The sequence below is a fragment of the Bison bison genome, unplaced genomic scaffold, assembly GCF_000754665.1.
Source record: "Bison bison bison isolate TAMUID 2011002044 unplaced genomic scaffold, Bison_UMD1.0 scf7180017864289, whole genome shotgun sequence".
NCBI lineage: Eukaryota > Metazoa > Chordata > Mammalia > Artiodactyla > Bovidae > Bison > Bison bison.
In genome coordinates this window covers 18,410,562-18,427,355 of record NW_011494861.1, presented here as the reverse complement: position 1 = coordinate 18,427,355, position 16,794 = coordinate 18,410,562, and the positions used below count along the sequence as shown (strand labels likewise).

Genomic DNA, 16,794 nt, shown 5'->3' with positions numbered 1-16,794 from the left:
CTATCCCTTGGGACCACCCTAGTAGAGATGGGATGGGGCGAGTCAGCAAGGGATGATGTGGCAGAAGGTCCAAGAGGTGGACGAGCGTCTGTCTGCTGACTCCTTGCTCTGTGACTCACTGTGGGCCAGGATTAGTAGAGGTAATGACCTTGGGTTGGGGCTAATCTGCAGAGCATCCCTTATTCTGTCTTCCGTGATGCATGTGTATGTGTGTCGAGGGGTGGGTGGTGGTGTTATGTGCACACACAAGCACATCTCCTCTCTCTCCCCCTGCAGGGAGCCGCTTCATCTTGCTGGAGGGGAGCCAGTTGGATGCCAGTGACTGGCTGAACCCTGCCCAAGTGGTTCTCTTCTCTCAGCAGAACTCCAGTGGACCCTGGGCCATGGACCTCTGTGCCCGGCGGCTCCTGGACCCCTGTGAACACCAATGCGACCCCGAAACTGGTAGGCGGGAGCATCGGGCAGCGGGTAACTGTCAGAGTTCATGCCTCTTGCAAGCACCCCCTCAAAATCCAGGCCACCCCTCCTGATTGGCCCATTATCATTGGGAGCCAAGGCTGTGCAGACTGGCAGCTCAGGTTGGGCCCCTGAGCGTGCTGGCTTGAAATGTGGGTCATCTTCTGGCAGAAGCCTTGGAAATATCCTGACTATAGCCACAAGCCCCACAAATGTCTCAGGATGACCTCCACAGCCCATTTCCCTGCAGTCAGGGGATATCAGCTATGGGGTCTGAAATCGTTATGCATGTTTATTGCAGAAAATTTGGAGAATTTAGAAAAGCATATAGAAGGAAATGATTCTCATCTATAATTCTATCTCCTGGAGAAATCATTTAAAAATTTTAATGTCCTCCCCTCTGATCTTTTACAGTGACTGATTCTTAGAAGTTTGTAAGCACACTAAGTCCTGTAGAGTTTTCTTGATCTTTTTCACACATTCTATCACGGGAATTTTCTAGAAACACTAAATAATCCTCAATAATGTAATTTCTAATGACCATTTGGTATTCTATTGTATGTCTGTATCATAGCTCATTTAAATAGTCCTGTATTATTTGACATTTAGGATGCATTAAATTTTTAATTTTTACAAATACTATTAAAATGAATATCTTTCCACATAAATGTAAGGCACATTTGAAGTCATGTTCTTCAAATAAATCTTAGAAGAGAGATTACTGGGCCAAAGGGTATAGGCATCTTTCAGGCTGTTATATTATCCAGTGGGGCTGGGACTGCTCTGAGAGAGGGTTTGAATTCAGACACAGTATGCGTTGGGGTGTTCACAGTGCTTCTTGAGCTCCAGTATACCAGGAATATGGAGCCTTCATCCCAGGTTGCTTTGCACTTTCGTTGTAGAAGGACTTCATCTATGATATTCTTTATAAAGACCTAGTTCCAGTAGATTCAGTACACAGATAGCTCCTTCTCAGAGCCTGGTTCAGTTCAGTTGCTTGTGTCCGATGCTCTGCAACCCAATGGACTGCAGCATGCCAGGCCTCCCTGTCCATCACCAACTCCCGGAGCTTGCTCAAATTCATATCCATTGAGTCTGTAATGCCATCCAATCTTCTCATTCCCTGTCATCCCCTTTTCCTCCTGCCTTCAATCTTTCCCAGCATCAGGGTCTTTTCCAATGAGTCAGTTCTTCACATCAGGTGGCTAAAGTATTGGAGTTTCAGCTTCAGCATCAGTTCCCCCATGAATATTCAGGACTGATTTCCTTTATGATTGACTGGTTTGATCTCTGTGCAGTCCAAGGGACTTTAAGAGTCTTCTCCAACACCACAGTTCAAAAGCATCAATTCTTCAGCACTGAACTTGATTTATAGTCCAACTCTCACATCCATACCTGACTACTGGAAAAACCATAGCTTTGACTAGATGGACCTTTGTTGGCAAAGTAATGTCTCTGCTTTTTAATATGCTGTCTAGGTTGGTCATAGCTTTTCTTCCAAGTAGCAAGCATCTTTTAATTTAATGGCTGCAGTCACCATCTGCAGTGATTTTGGAGCCCAAGAAAATAAAGTCTGTCACTGTTTCCATTGTTTTCCCATCTCTTTGCCATGAAAGGATGGGACTGGATGCCATGATCTTCATTTTTTGAATGTTGAGTTTTAAGCCAGGCTTTCTGCCTTAAGGGTGGTATCATCTTCATATCTGAGGTTATTGATATTTCTCCCGGCAATCTTGATTCCAGCTTGTGCTTCACCCAGCCCGGCATTTTTCATGATGTGCTCTACATAGAAGTTAAATAAGCAGAGTGACACGGAGAAGGCAATGGCACCCCACTCCATTACTCTTGCCTGGAAAATCCCATGGATGGAGGAGCCTGGAAGGCTGCAGTCCATGGGGTCGCTGAGGGTCGGACACGACTGAGCGACTTCCCTTTCACTTTTCACTTCCATGCATTGGAAAAGGAAATGGCAACCCACTCCAGTGTTCTTGAGAATCCCAGGGACGGGGGAGCCTGGTGGGCTGCCGTCTATGGAGTCGCACAGAGTCGGACACAACTGAAGCAGCTTAGCAGCAGCAGCAACAGCAAGCAGAGTGACAATATGCAACCTTGATATACTCCTTTCCCAACTGGAATCAGTCTGTTGTTCCATGTCTGGTTCTAACTGTTATTCTTGACCTGCATACAGATTTTTTAGGAGGCAGGTAAGGTGGTCTGGTATTCCCATCTCTTTAAGAATTTTCCAGTTTGTCATGATCCACACAGTCAAAGGCTTCAGCATAGTCAATGAAGCAGAAGTAGATGTTTTTTCTGGAATTTCCTTTCTTTTCCAATGCATGTTGGCAATTTGATCTCTGGTTCCTCTGCGTTTTCTAAATCCAGCTTGAACATCTGGAAGTTCTTAGTTCACATACTGTTGAAGCCTTGCTTGGAGAATTTTGAGCATTACTTTACTAGCATGTGAGATGAGTACAATTGTGTGGTAGTTTGAACATTCTTTGGCATTGCCTTTCTTTGGGATTGGAATGGAAACTGACCTTTTCCAGTCCTGTGGCTACTGCTGAGTTTTCCAAACTTGCTGGCATATTGAGTGCAACACTTTCACAGCATCATCTTTTAGGATTTGAAATAGCTCAACTAGAATTCCATCACCACCACTAGCTTTGTTCATAGTGATGCTTCCTAAGGCCCACTTGATTTTGCACTCCAGGATGTCTGGTTCTAGGTGAGTAATCACACCATTGTGGTTATCCGGGTCATGAAGATATTTTTTGTATGGTTTTTCTGTGTATTCTTGTCATCTCTTCTTAATATCTTCTGCTTCTGTTAGGTCCATACCAGTTCTGTCCTTTATTGAGCCCATCTTTGCATGAAATGTTCCCTTGGTATCTCTAATCCTCCTGAAGAGATCTCTAGTCTTTCCCATTCTATAGTTTTCCTCTGTTTCTTTGCATTGATCATTTAGGAAAGCTTTCTTATCTCTCCTTGCTATTCTTTGGAACTCTGCATTCAGATGCTTATATCTTTCCCTTTCTCCTTACCAGAGGCATGGTAAAATACCTTAGAACCAGGGAAGGGGATGTACTGACATCTAAGACCCCCAGGTGAAACATTGTTGGAGTCTAGAGCCGGCTCCTCCAGCTCTCTGTACCTCATGTACCACCCCCTCTTCTTCCTCCTTCTATACACATGCACATACAGACACACACACACACACACACATAAACACACACATACAGATGCATCTCAGTCAGGTGCCAGGCTGTAAGGATATCAGCAGAAGTTGCCTCCAAGAGACTTGGCTCTTACTTCTGTTATAATCCATCGTTTCAGCTCTCTGGGGGAATAACAGGTAACCGCAGCATCAAAAGTTCACCTTGTTAGGTCTAAAAGTTGTTGTTACGTGGGCCCATCGCAGAGATTCTAGGCCCCCATATGGAGGAGAAAGCACAGCATTTTAAACATCTGATGTCTAAGACTGTGCTTACTTGCTGCTCCTCCCACGCTGTCAGGCAAACACCAAACCAGACAGATGGGCTGTGCACCATGCCCAAAAGCCAGCGTGCTCAGGAGAGAAAAGCAGGCTTATCTCAGTGGTGGGGCCTCTCCAGGCAACTGAGTAGTCTCTGGCCCCCTCTGACCTGCATGGGGAGACCCTGGCCAATCTCACTTGTTAAAGTCACTTCTGAGAGAAGCGTGACATCCAGAGGGTCTTGGAAGCTTCACCTGAGGTTTTAAAGAACAGGAAGCTTTTTTGAATAACACGTGGAAAGAGGGATTGATGTTTTAAGCTTGGTCCGTCTTAGAGATAAACCCCTCCTTACTTTAGGTCAGTGCTCAAATTCCCTAAGAAGTACATGCCTTGCCTGAAGTCCCATGGCTACCGCAGGCAGAGTTGGTGTTCTATCCACCATGAAATCGGAGCAGAAGTGGGGTTGTAAAGGTCAAGGCCAACATACCTGTGACTGTAACACTATTCACCAGTCACCACTGCTGGACATCCCTGTTTCCCAAGCTGGAAGCTGAAGAAGCTACTTGTCCACAGCGAAGCTCCCATCACCTCTTCAGCCCCTCCTGATGTCTCATTGCTAATCCTCACTGCAGATGCCTTTGGGAAGCCCCTCCCCTGCCAGTGGCTTCCCAGTATTTGTGGCAATTAATGAAATTCCAACTGGAAAGCCAGGGGTGGAGGTTAAAACAAGAACCCCCAACAGAACTAAGGTGCGATATCTTCATTCAGGGTAGCCGCTGGGAAATGATGGCTGCAGAGACTTCCATTTCCATCAATGCTGGGGTTGGAAACCCTCCCCCTTCCCGCCCTGCTTCTGTCTGAGCAGGGGATGATGTGGTCATCCCACACAATCATCAGCAAGAAACTTTATCGCCTCCCACACTCTATCCTAGAGCCTTTCTCCAAGGAGCTGAGTGTGGGAATTGGCTGCAAGTCAAGCCCACGTTATTTTTGCAATCCTCCAGCTAACTCACTTGGAAATGCCATAGTGTTGGGACATGTGCTTTCCCAGCCATGCTGAGGGCTCTGCCCATGTGGATGGGTAGAACTGTGCAAGTGCACATGTATACTTTTTCACACACACAAACACACATGCAAGCACTGGTGCTCAGTCACTGCAAAGGAGCACCCCCTTCCCCGGAGCCTGAAGCTCTCCTTAGGCACCCTTCCAACGTGTTCCAAACTTAAGTGTGTGTTTACTCATCACCCGCACAGAAGTTTGGAGTACCAGGTGGGATAGGTGTTGTAGATTGTTTAGTCGCTCAGTCGTGTCCAACTCTTTGTGACCCCATGGACTGCAGCACGCCAGGCCTCCCCGTCCTTCACTATCTCCTGGAGTTTGCTCAAACTCATGTCCATTGAGTCAGTGATGCCATCCAGCCATCTCATCCTATGTTGACCCCTTCTCCGCCTACCCTCAGTCTTTCCCAGCATCAGGGTCTTTTCCAATGAGTCAGCTCTTTGCATCAGGTGGACAAAGTATTGGAGCCTCAGCTTCAACATCAGTCTTTCCAATGAATATTCAGGGTTGATTTCCCTCAGGATTGACTGGTTTGATCTCCCTGTTGTCCATAGGACTCTCAAGGAAGAGTCTTCTCCAGCACCACAATTTGAAAGCATCAATTCTTCAGGGTTCAGGTGTTGTGAAGTGAAGTGAAGTTGCTCATTGTGTCTGGCTCTTTGCGATCCCATGGACTGTAGCCTAGCAGGCTCCTCCATCCATGGGATTTTCCAGGCAATAGTACTGGAGTGGGTTGCCATTTCCTTCTCCAGGGGATCTTCCTGACCCAGGGATGGAACTCAGGTCTCCCACATTGTAGACAGATGCTTTACCGTCTGAGCCACCAGTGAAGTCAGGTGTTGTAATGGGCTCCCAAATATGTTCACTTCCTAATCTGAAGAACCTGTTAAAATGTTATGTTACCTGGCAAAAATGAATTCAAGTTGCAGGTGAAATTAAGGTTGCTGGACATCTGATCTTAAAATAAGGGGAGTATCCTGAATTAATCAAGTAGGCCCAATGAAATCACAAGAGTGCTTAACAGTGGAAGAGGAAGGGAGAAGAGGCCAGAGTGATGCCACATGAAAAGCACTCCACCAACCATTGCTGGATTTGAAGGCTGAGGAGCCAGTGAATGCAGGCATCCTCTGCTGCTGCTGCTAAGTCGCTTCAGTCATGTCCGACTCTGTGCAACCCCAAAGATGGCAGCCCACCAGGCTCCGCCATCCCTGGGTTCTCCAGGCAAGAACACTGGAGTGGGTTGCCATTTCCTTCTCCAATGCATGAAAGTGAAAAGTGAAAGTGAAGTCGCTCAGTCGTGTTCGACTCTTAGCGATCCCATGGACTGCAGCCTATCAGGCTCCTCCATCCATGGGACTTTCCAGGCAAGAATACTGGAGTGGGGTGCCATCACCTTCTCCGAGGCATCCTCTAGAAGGTGGAAAAGGCAAGGAAGATGATTCTCCCCTGAAGCCTCTAGAAAGGAACACAGCTCCATGGACACCTTGTTTTTAGCCCAGTGAGACTCACATCAGATTTCTGACCTGCAGAACTGCAAGGTAGTAAATTTCTCTTGTTTTAAACCACTAAGTTTGCGGTAATTTTTTTATGGTGACTATAGAAAAATAACACACCGGGGAAGGAGAAAAAGGACAGAGGAAAAATAAACATTGTTATGCCCTCTGTATGTCGCCCTGGCATGGTTTATGGAGGGTGGCTACACAGACCGAGAGATGGGTCAGGAATCTGCAGAAGGCCTAGAGCTAGAAGGAACTTGAGATCCATGTTCCAGCCTCCCCTTGCCGTTCTCCCACTGTGCTATTTGGGCAGGACATTATGTACCCAAAGTTACTAGCCTGGGAGCCCTCTGGCAACCACATACCGACTTTCTCTCCCAGATCCTGCCAGGTTGGTGACCCTGGGTGTGTCTCTGGTCACGTGGGGCTAACAGCACACTACTGAAATTGTATCCTGCCTGGATCCAGCCAGGCGTTGACTTTTTCTGTACTTTCTAAGGGTTTTTGTGGCAGCTATATTTTGGTTGATTGGTTTTCTGATGGCAATACAGACTGACTAGCTTCAGCAACTTCTCTCTCTCTCTGCTCCCTTCCTGGCCTTTGTTCTGCCATATGGGCAGCTGTGGAGGCTTCACACACCTGCTGGATTTCACAGCCCCCATCATTTCTGGCCACAGACCTTCATTGCCCTTTTCAGGATATGTAGCTTTTATGAGTCTGCAAGGAGGATTGGCTTCCAAGCTAAATCAAGTTTTAATCCCCATCCAAGATAGTCACTGAAATTCTTTCTGTCCCAGATCTTTGTGTAGGCCAGTCCCATCCTGGAAGAAGTGTGTAAAATCTGGTGAGGGGCATTGACTAGTTCCCAGACTCACTCTAGCCCTCCTCCCTTTTCCTTGCTCTGAAAAAAGACCTTTCTCTCTCTTTTTCTCTGGTCTTCCCTAGTTTTCAGAACCCAGTTTGGCGGGGTACCACAGCTCCCATTTTGTTCCTGCCCACTGGATTGCCCACTCACCCCAAACTCCTTTTGTGGCTCAGTTAAAGCACCTTGCTTCAGGGTGTACTTTTGGCTTATTTCCCTCTGTCTGTCCTCCCAGAGTCACCTGTGGCTATTTGATTCTGAGCTTGATGTCTGCCCAGAAGAGGAGACCAGGCAATTAGATGTTATTCCCTCCCAGATGTCTTGCAAAGATTTCTCTTTTTGGATGAAGCATACCCAATTCATTTAAATAAAAGTCAGCAGCTACCTGAAGGTTGATGATCAGGGCTTTTTGGCATTGATCTCTGTATTTACTTCATGAAGAACTTGTGTTCAGCCCAGTCATGTCTGAGGAGCTCTGGCTTCAAGGTCTTCCTTTAACCCTTCAAAGAGGTTTGTGCCTCCATCTGTCTGTGGAATGAGTGGGAAATGACCGAAGGCACTGCACATCATGGAAGGTACCTCGAGGTGTCTGCCTTCAGGGTGTCAAGCACAGATCAAGTGTAAGCATCTCCAGGCCCTACATGGATCATCTCTTGGGTGGGGTTGTGCTCTCTGGCAATGTGGCTGCCTTTGAGTGCCTCCTGCAGGGCACGCTTCATCGCAGTTGGGCACTTCTCTGTGGCCGAGACACGTCTCTGCATTGGATTCCTATGAACACCACCACAGAGTCGGCACGTCATGTGTTCCCTGCCATCTGTCACAGCAGATGCAGAGACTGTAACACTTCGAGCTTAGGAGGGCATCCAACACCCTTGTGGGGTCTTTAAAATTCACAGCTAACAGTCAGAGCCTGTGCTTGCACGAAACCCCTCTTAAAGTCAAGATTTAGCTGTTGGTTGCCATAGCAACTTTCCTCATCAAGTCTGAACTCCTTTCAATGTAGATGGCCAAACTGGTTTTGAAGAGGAATACAGAAGAGAAAAGTTTGGTGAGTCCCAGAAATGAGGATGATTTAGAGGCAAATTTTGGAAATCCTCAAACCCTAACCTGATATGTTTGAAACATCTCTCTGTTGCTCTGACTTGGGGCTGCATTTACCATTGTATGGAGAAAAGCTTTTGTTGTCAGTAGTGTCCCCACATAGTAATGAATGATGGAAACCTCATAAGGGGATAATGACTATGAAGGCAATTTGAGGAAGGTAAACGTGCTCTACAAATGGTAGGTATTGCCATCATTAGGAAAATCAAGCTCTGCTTGAACTCTGGGTTGTTACTGCATTTATTTCTACACATTTTGTGGTAATTAGATCTCAAGTGTGGAGGAAGGATTCACTTTTTTGTCAGTCTTTAATTCTAAGCAAGGCATCCAGCCAAGAACTTTCTAAGAGTCAGAGTGATGGGTTTGACAACCTCTTGAGATTACTTCCTGTTTTGTAATATCATATCCATGCCTAAATGTCCACAAGGAAATTAAAAGATGATCTGCTTAAGGGAGAATCATATCTGGACACTTGACCCATTAATTGGCTTGATATTGGCATCTTGGGGAGAGGTGGTGGTATCTATAAATTTAGGACACACTTTAATTTATTATTGTCCATTACACAGTATTTATACAAGGTCTATTCAAAAAGAGGAAAAACCAGCTTATTCCTCCCCTTGTGTAACTTTCAGTCTAGAGTCCATGCTTTCTTTGGAATTGATATGGTATGAAGCCCAGCTCCTGGTATTTCCCTTCTTGCCCTCCTCTGGTCCTCGTCCATTTTCTTTCCTTCTATCAGCAAAACAGCCTTCACCAGAAGCCTTATCATCAGCTGTGCTTTCTTATGTTTGACTCCCAGCTTCGTGACCATGCCTAGATTCAGCTCAGCACCTCTGAAGCCAGTAAATTGGAGCCCGTTGTGAATCTGGCCCACGTGGAAGCCTAAATTTGTCATCCAGAAGACAAAGCACTGCTCTAACGCTCCCTTTGTATCCCTCACAAAGGAAGTTATTCATTTTCACTCCACTCCTGAGCACCTTGACTGAGTCGGTGCGGGAGAGGACGATGAGTGTTATCTGGTTGTGAGACTCTGATGGGCAGTAGCTTATAGGGCAATTTTGGCAAGAATGTCTGTGCTTAGAGTTTAACAAAAACTTCTTGCTCAGAGCCTACACAATCCCTGCCCTCATAACTGTAAGGCCCCTTCACTTCATTTTTATTGTTTTTTATCTTTGAAAAGAGGAAATTGCTCTCAAAGCTTTTATTCCATCTCTGTCCTTTTAGAGCATCTCTTCCCAAGGAGATAAAGAAACCTTACCCCTTGTCTCTGTAGGGCCTCGTGCCTGTATAGCAATTTCCAAGTTTTAGGGAGTCACACCCTGTTCTTTCACTGTCTACAAGTTAAAGAAGCAGTCTGTGACAGAGTCAGTACTGGTGCTGTAGTGAAACTGGTCTCAGCAGTTTAGGGATGCATAGCATCACCCAAGGAATTGTTAACAGGAGGAAACAGTTACAATTTTCTTCAAAGTCATTCTGAGTAGAGCAATGATTCTTGATCTTTTGGGGGGTCTTGGATTGGCTGGTAAATCTGATGAATGTTATGGAAGGCTGCTCAGGAAAGATGCACATAAACACACTTCAGTTTTGCATACAATTCCAGAGAAGGCGATGGCACCCCACTCCAGTACTCTTGCCTGGAGAATCCCATGGACGGAGGAGCCTGGTGGGCTCCAGTCCATGGGGTCGCTAGGAGTCGGACACGACTGAGCAAATTCATTTTCACTTTTCATTTTCATGCACTGGAGAAGGAAATGGCAGCCCACTCCAGTGTTCTTGCCTGGAGAATCCCAGGGACGGGGCAGACTGGTGGGCTGCCATCTATGGAGTCGCAGAGTCAGACACGACTGAAGCGAGTTAGCAGCAGCAGTTAGCAGCCAGAGAGGCTGTGGACCTCTTGGTATCCTATCGGAGTAACGAATGGTAATGAAACATAGTGATACCATAAACAAACATAGGTGATCCTTCTGTTTATCAGCACAAAGATGATTAGCTTTGGACTTCCCTGGATGTCCAGTGGTTAAGATGCCGCCTTCCAATGCAGGGGATAAGAGCTAGATCCCTGGTTGGGGAACTAGGGTCTCACATGCCTCGGGGTGTAGCCAGAAATTAAAAAAAAAATTATAGCTATTTTCATTTAAAAACCTAGAGTTCTTATAAAATCATAATAGCTATAAGTGGCCTCCTCTAAATACAGCTGTTGTACTTGGGCTAGCTACACAGCCTGGTTGGGGAAAAAGGTCTGTAGTCAGACTGACATAGCTTCAAATGCTAACTCTGCCATTTAAAAGCTTTCTCCAAATCCCTTAATTTTTCTGAGCCTCAGTTTCCATTATCAGCATAACATCGCTAATAATACATACTTTTCAAGTTTCTTAGAAATATTTGATAAAATAACTCACTTATGTGGTCTTTAAACATGTACTGATCATCTAATACGTACCTTGCAGTATTTGGCCACTGAGAAAATAAAGATGAAAAAGTCCCTTGCTCAGTCCTTCTTGGATTTTGTGTCTGTGGAGCCCATGTAACAGGTGCTGTGTAAATGTTAGTTTCCTCCACTAGTGAAAGTCATCATGTAGTGAAAATGGACGATTGGTGCTGTGTTCCCTTACATGGGCAGTGGAGATGGGAATGTATGGCATAATGGGATTTATGGCCTCATCCCTGCCACTGTTAGAGTTTGATCTGATCATTACATTTTCTCCAACACAGACATGTCAATCAATTTCTTTGTGTTTCTTTTCCTTCTTCCTCACCCTGCTTCTAAGGGGAATGCCTCTGCTACGAAGGTTACATGAAGGATCCAGTACACAAGCATCTTTGCATTCGGAATGAATGGGGAACCAACCAGGGGTAAGTGAGGGGATGGCGAATTAGCCGGTTCCTGGATATTACCACGCCCTCAGGCAGACAGGATGCAGAGCAATTGCCTCTAGAGGGACAGAGCTAAAGGGTGGTTCTATTCTGAACATCAAACGGGTGACCTGTCACTGTGCATCCATATTTACACCATCCCAGTGACGTCCTTCTCTTCTTTCTCTCCGCTTATGAGTTCAGAGCCTTCAGCTGGGATCTGGGAATCAGGCTTCCTTTTCTTACCGCCGTCAACCATGAGGATTCCACAGACAGGACTTAGCTGATGATTTTGTTGGAGACACGTGAAGACACACAGGCTCTAGCACAGCTCCCCCAGAGCTCCACGAGCTTTGTGAGACTGACATGAGTAGAAGCTTGTTTTCACCAGCACTGTCAGAGAGGGTGAGATGCAAAGACTCGGGGAATGCAGGATTGAGATAAAGGAGTTTTGTCTGATCCCCAATTGCCATCTCTCTGTGAGACCTTTGCTTTCCCCCGAGCATAGACAACTGGGGTAAAATATTAATAGTTACCATGTCCATTGCTTTGTTTTTAAATCTATTTTACTTTTTTAAATTTTTCATGGTGATAAAATATACATAACATAGAAATGATTATTTTCCCCATTCTTAAGTGTACAATTCAATGGCATTAAGTGCACATAGTATTGGGCCACTATCACCACTGTCTATCTTCTGTTGCTTTTTTTATCTTTTTATACTTTATTCAGGGTGCTGAGAACCCATTTTCTGCCTTGACTGTGTTCAGTAGGAGAGTGTGGGGAGACAAGGGTCAATAATGCTAATAATAGCAGTCAGTGGGGCAGGGGAAACTGGAAATCAGGGCAAAAGCCCTCTTGGAGTGATTGCTTGGACTGCAGAGTTGAAATGTATTTGCAGTCTGACAAGGTGGAGAAAAGAAACCACCATCCCTTCCCATAGCACCACTGAGGACTCTTAGCCCTGAGGTCGGTGCTTAGCTTCCTCTGTATGTTTCTGATGAGCCCAAACCTAGAATATTGAATGTAGTTCTGGACTCTCAAAGCAATAAATATGGAGACAAATGGGTGAGAGTTTGGAGAAGAGCAATAAAAATGATTGAAGAGCCCGAGGGAGTGATTTATGATGAAGGGATAGAAGAACTCCACTCAGAGAACTTGGCCAGCTGATGACTAAGTCAAGGCATGATAGATGCCCGTAGACGTTCGATGAGGGCAAATGTGCTGGAACGGGTTGAAGTTGAGTGATAAGGACGAGAGAGAATGAAGTTAAGGAAAGGAAATCTGAGTCACAGGTCAGAAAACTTGGGGGAAGTCAGAATGCCATGAAATTTCTCTGTTAGTGAAAATGAAGGATGACTCCGTTTCTACTGAATTGGTGGTTGTATCAGGGAGTCAGGCTGCAAAATGTAGAGGAAGGAGTTTGGAGAAGGGTAAATGCATATGAGGTGGCCTGCTGTTGAAAGACTGGTGGGGAGAGCTTGGCTCATAGATGCCAAGCAGAGTGTGAATAGTGCACGTGTAAAGGCAGCTCAGTCCTCTTCCTCTCTGACCCCTGACATGCTTGCATGGTTGCTGGGGCACCAGGATTTTAGCTTATGGCTGAGAATCTCAGTTGACTATGATTCTTACTGAGTAAAATATTGGGAAAGCTGATGAATAACTGACAAAGAGATCTCTTAGCCAGCATACCCGCTGCTGAAGTAAACAATGACAAAAAATCATTTCACTCTGTGCCCTGAATGACCAGGGCTGGCTCTCTGCAGTGATTGGAGTTGGGGGCTAATCACTCAAGCCTCCGTGCCCCTTGTCTTGTAGACAGATCATGTGAGGATGGGCCTGACTTCACTGGGTAATTGCACAAGGCTTCGTCATTCCCTCTGGCTGTGTGTAGAGACAGTCTTAGGATGTAGACAAGAGCTTCCAGGGAAATGGTGGAGGCCCCACGATGGTGTCATTTAAAATAAGACAGGCTAAAGCCCCAAGTTACAGACTGACAGGAACATTAGCCCCGGGAAACAGACAAGTAGACCTAATCTGTCATTTCCATCTCTAATTTCCATTATTCTCTGATCATCACTGTCTACGAGGTCTCATTTTGGACACTAATAAAATAATGGAGCAACTGTTAGGAGGTGGGGGAAAAGTGACTATCTGGAGAATAATGGAGCCAGGAGTGATAAGCAGCATGAGTTTATATGTATATAAAGAAGTGCCAGACAAAGGACTGCGTTTTCCTCCTAAAATGACAAGATAAATGAAAAGCAGAAGACGCCATACATCTTGATCTAAATCAGGGGTCTGATGCCATGTTTCTTTAAATTATTCTTACAAAATTAATCGAAATTGATTTCAACGTGAAAACTGTCACTTGAATTGAAAATTACCTGATGGATTGCTAACTAATGACATGTATTGGGGTATTATGGAAAAATCAATGGTAGGCCTGATTTTCCTGAATAATTTATTTAATGTTCCAGGAGGTGGAGGTGAGCTGCATGTATGGGAATTTACATTTTTCACTTAGTATTCCTATATCGCATACGTTAAAATACCTGAACATTCTTTTGAAGTCAAACAACCAAATCCTAGGCCACTGAAAGCTAAGATGAATTCCCTTGTGAAAAATCTAGGTTAATGTACCAAAGGAAAAGTAGCAATGAAGCAGTCATGACTTTCAGACAAAGAAGAACATTGATCAAGGACGTTAATACAAAAAAAAAAATATCCAGTGGATGATTCTGTGAGACAGAGGATTTACCTGCAACTTTATCTGGCCACTGCATTGTGCTTCAGTTTACCTGGATCTATATGTGTTCATGTGAGTGTGGTATGTGATGTATGTGTGAGTGATGTGTGTGTCTGAGTGAGCGGATTTGTTTATAGAAATCCCCTCACTGCTCCAGGATTCCCTGGTGGCTCAGACAGTAAATAATCTGCCTGCAGTGTAGGAGACCTGGGTTTGATCTCTTGTTTAGGGAGATCCTCTAGAGAAGGAAATGGCAACCCACTCCAATATTCTTGCCTGGAGCATGGACAAGGGAAACTGGCGGGCTATAATCCATGGGGTCAAAAAGAGTCAGACACAGCTGAAGCGATTAACACACACTTTCTCACCATGCCATTCCGTCGTTTACTCTCTCACTCATTCATGTTTTCAGCAAATATTCACTGTATTACCCATTGTGGCCCAGGATAGGCTAGGTTGCTAATTATAAGAAGAAGATGTTGTCTCTGCTCTGGAAGAACTAATAGTCTAGATAGATAGGTGGGCACATAACAAGGAAATTGCAGTGAATTCTAAAACCGGTTAAAGGTTTCAGTTCAGTTCAGTTCAGTCGCTCAGTCGTGTCTGACTTTTTGTGACCCCATGGACTGCAGCACGCCAGGGCTCCCTGTCCATCACCAACTCCTGGAGTTCACTCAGACTCATGTCCATTGAGTCAGTGATGCTATCCAACCATCTCATCCTGTCGTCCCCTTCTCCTCCAGTCTTCAATCTTTCCCAGCATCAGGGTCTTTTCAAGTGAGTCAGCTCTTCACATCAGGTGGCCAAAGTATTGGAGTTTCAGCTTCAACATCAGTCCTTCCAATGAATATTCAGGACTGATTTGGTTTAGGATGGACTGGTTGGATCTCCTTACTATCCAAGGGTCTCTCAAGAGTCTTCTCCAACACCACAGTTCAAAAGCATCAATTCTCGGCACACAGCTTTCTTTATAGTCCAATTCTTACATCCATACACGCCACTGGAAACACCATAAGCTTGACTAGATGGGCCTTTGTTGGCAAAGTAATGTCTCTGCTTTTCAATATGCTATCTAAGTTGGTCATGACTTTTCTTCCAAGGAGCAAGAGTCTTTCAATTTCATGGCAGCAGTCACCATCTGCAGTGATTTGGTAGCCCAAGAAAATAAAGTCTGTCACTGTTTCCACTGTTTCCCCATCTATTTCCCATGAAGTGATGGGACCAGATGCTGTGATCTTAGTTTTCTGAATGTTGAGTTTTAAGCCAACTTTTTCACTCTCCTCTTTCACTTTCATCAAGAGCTCTTTAGTTCTTCTTCACTTACTGCCATAAGGGTGGTGTCATCTGCATATCTGAGGTTATTGATATTTCTCCTGGAAATCTTGATTCTAGCTTGTGCTTCTTCCAGCCCAATGTTTCTCATGATGTACTCTGCATATAAGTTAAATAAGCAAGGTGACAATATACAGCCTTGATGTACTCCTTTCCCGATTTGAAACTAGTCTATTGTTCCATGTCCAGTTCTAACTGTTGCTTCCTGACCTGCATACAGATTTCTCAAGAGGCAGGTCAGGTGGTCTGGTATTTCCATCTCTTGAAGAATTTTCCACAGTTTGTTGTGATCCACACATTCAAAGGCTGTGGCATATTCAATAAAGCAGAAATAGATGTCTTTCTGGAACTCTCTTGCTTTTTCCATGATCCAGCGGATTTGGCAATTTGATCTCTGGTTCCTCTGCCTTCTCTAAAACCAGCTTGAACATCGGGAAGTTCATGGTTCACGTACTGTTGAAGCCTGGCTTGGAGAATTTTGAGCATTACTTTACTAGCATGTGAGATGAGTGCAATTGTGCTGTAGTTTGAACGTTCTTTGGCATCGCCTTTCTTTGGAATTGGAATGAAAACCAACCTTTTCCAGTCCTGTGGCCACTGCTGAGTTTTCCAAATTTGCTGGCATATTGTGTGCAGCACTTTCACAACATCATCTTTTAGGATTTGAAATAGCTCAAGTGGAATTCCATCATCTCAACTAGCTTTGTTCAGAGTGATGCTTTCTAAGGCCCACTTGACTTCACATTCCAGGATGTCTGGCTGTAGGTGAGTAATCATAACGGTCTGAGCAAAGTTTAATAGGACTACCATTTAAGGAGTTCTTTATGGGACATCCCAGAATCTGGAATATGGTTTCATGGAGAAGTTAGATCTTAAACTGTTCTGTTTAATAGGTACCAAAGGTAATTTTAAACAGAAAGAACAGCATATGCCAAGGCATGGAGACTCAAGAAGCATGATTTTTCCAGGAATGACAAACAAGTAGCTCAGTGTAGCTTACAGGTGCAGTCCACAGAGACAGGAGAAGAGGCAGGTAAGGTGGATAACCACTAGATCTTGGGGACTTCCCTGGTGGTCCAGTAACTTAGGACTATGTGCTCCCAATGCAGGGGCCTGGGTTCGATCCCTGGTCAGGGAACTAGATCCCGCATGCCACAACTAAAGATCCTATGTGCCGCAACTTAGTCCTGGCACAGCCTAAAAATTAGACTAGATCTGAAGAGCTCTTGCTTACTAAGGCTTTGAACCTTAAAGCTCCATGTGTACACCCCTTGAATGATGAGCAGGAGGTGCCTGTATATGTGGTGGATTGTTCTCTCACTGCGTGTTATTTTTCTGGACCCTTCAAAATAAGACATCTTAAAAATAAAGCAGAACAAACACACAAGAAACCTCTCAAGACTGTCTAG

The 16,794-nt window shown here is 44.9% G+C and overlaps 1 protein-coding gene across 1 annotated transcript in view; it reads left to right on the top strand.

Moving 5' to 3' along the window:
• The window catches only part of ASTN1 (astrotactin 1), a 355,026-nt gene that overhangs the window by 169,265 nt on the left and 168,967 nt on the right, over positions 1-16,794 (top strand). Inside the window, exons 7-8 of the mRNA XM_010850109.1 lie at positions 277-444; positions 11,219-11,303. Of these exons, the coding sequence (XP_010848411.1) occupies positions 277-444; positions 11,219-11,303 (253 nt within the window). The remainder of the gene's footprint in view (positions 1-276; positions 445-11,218; positions 11,304-16,794) is intronic.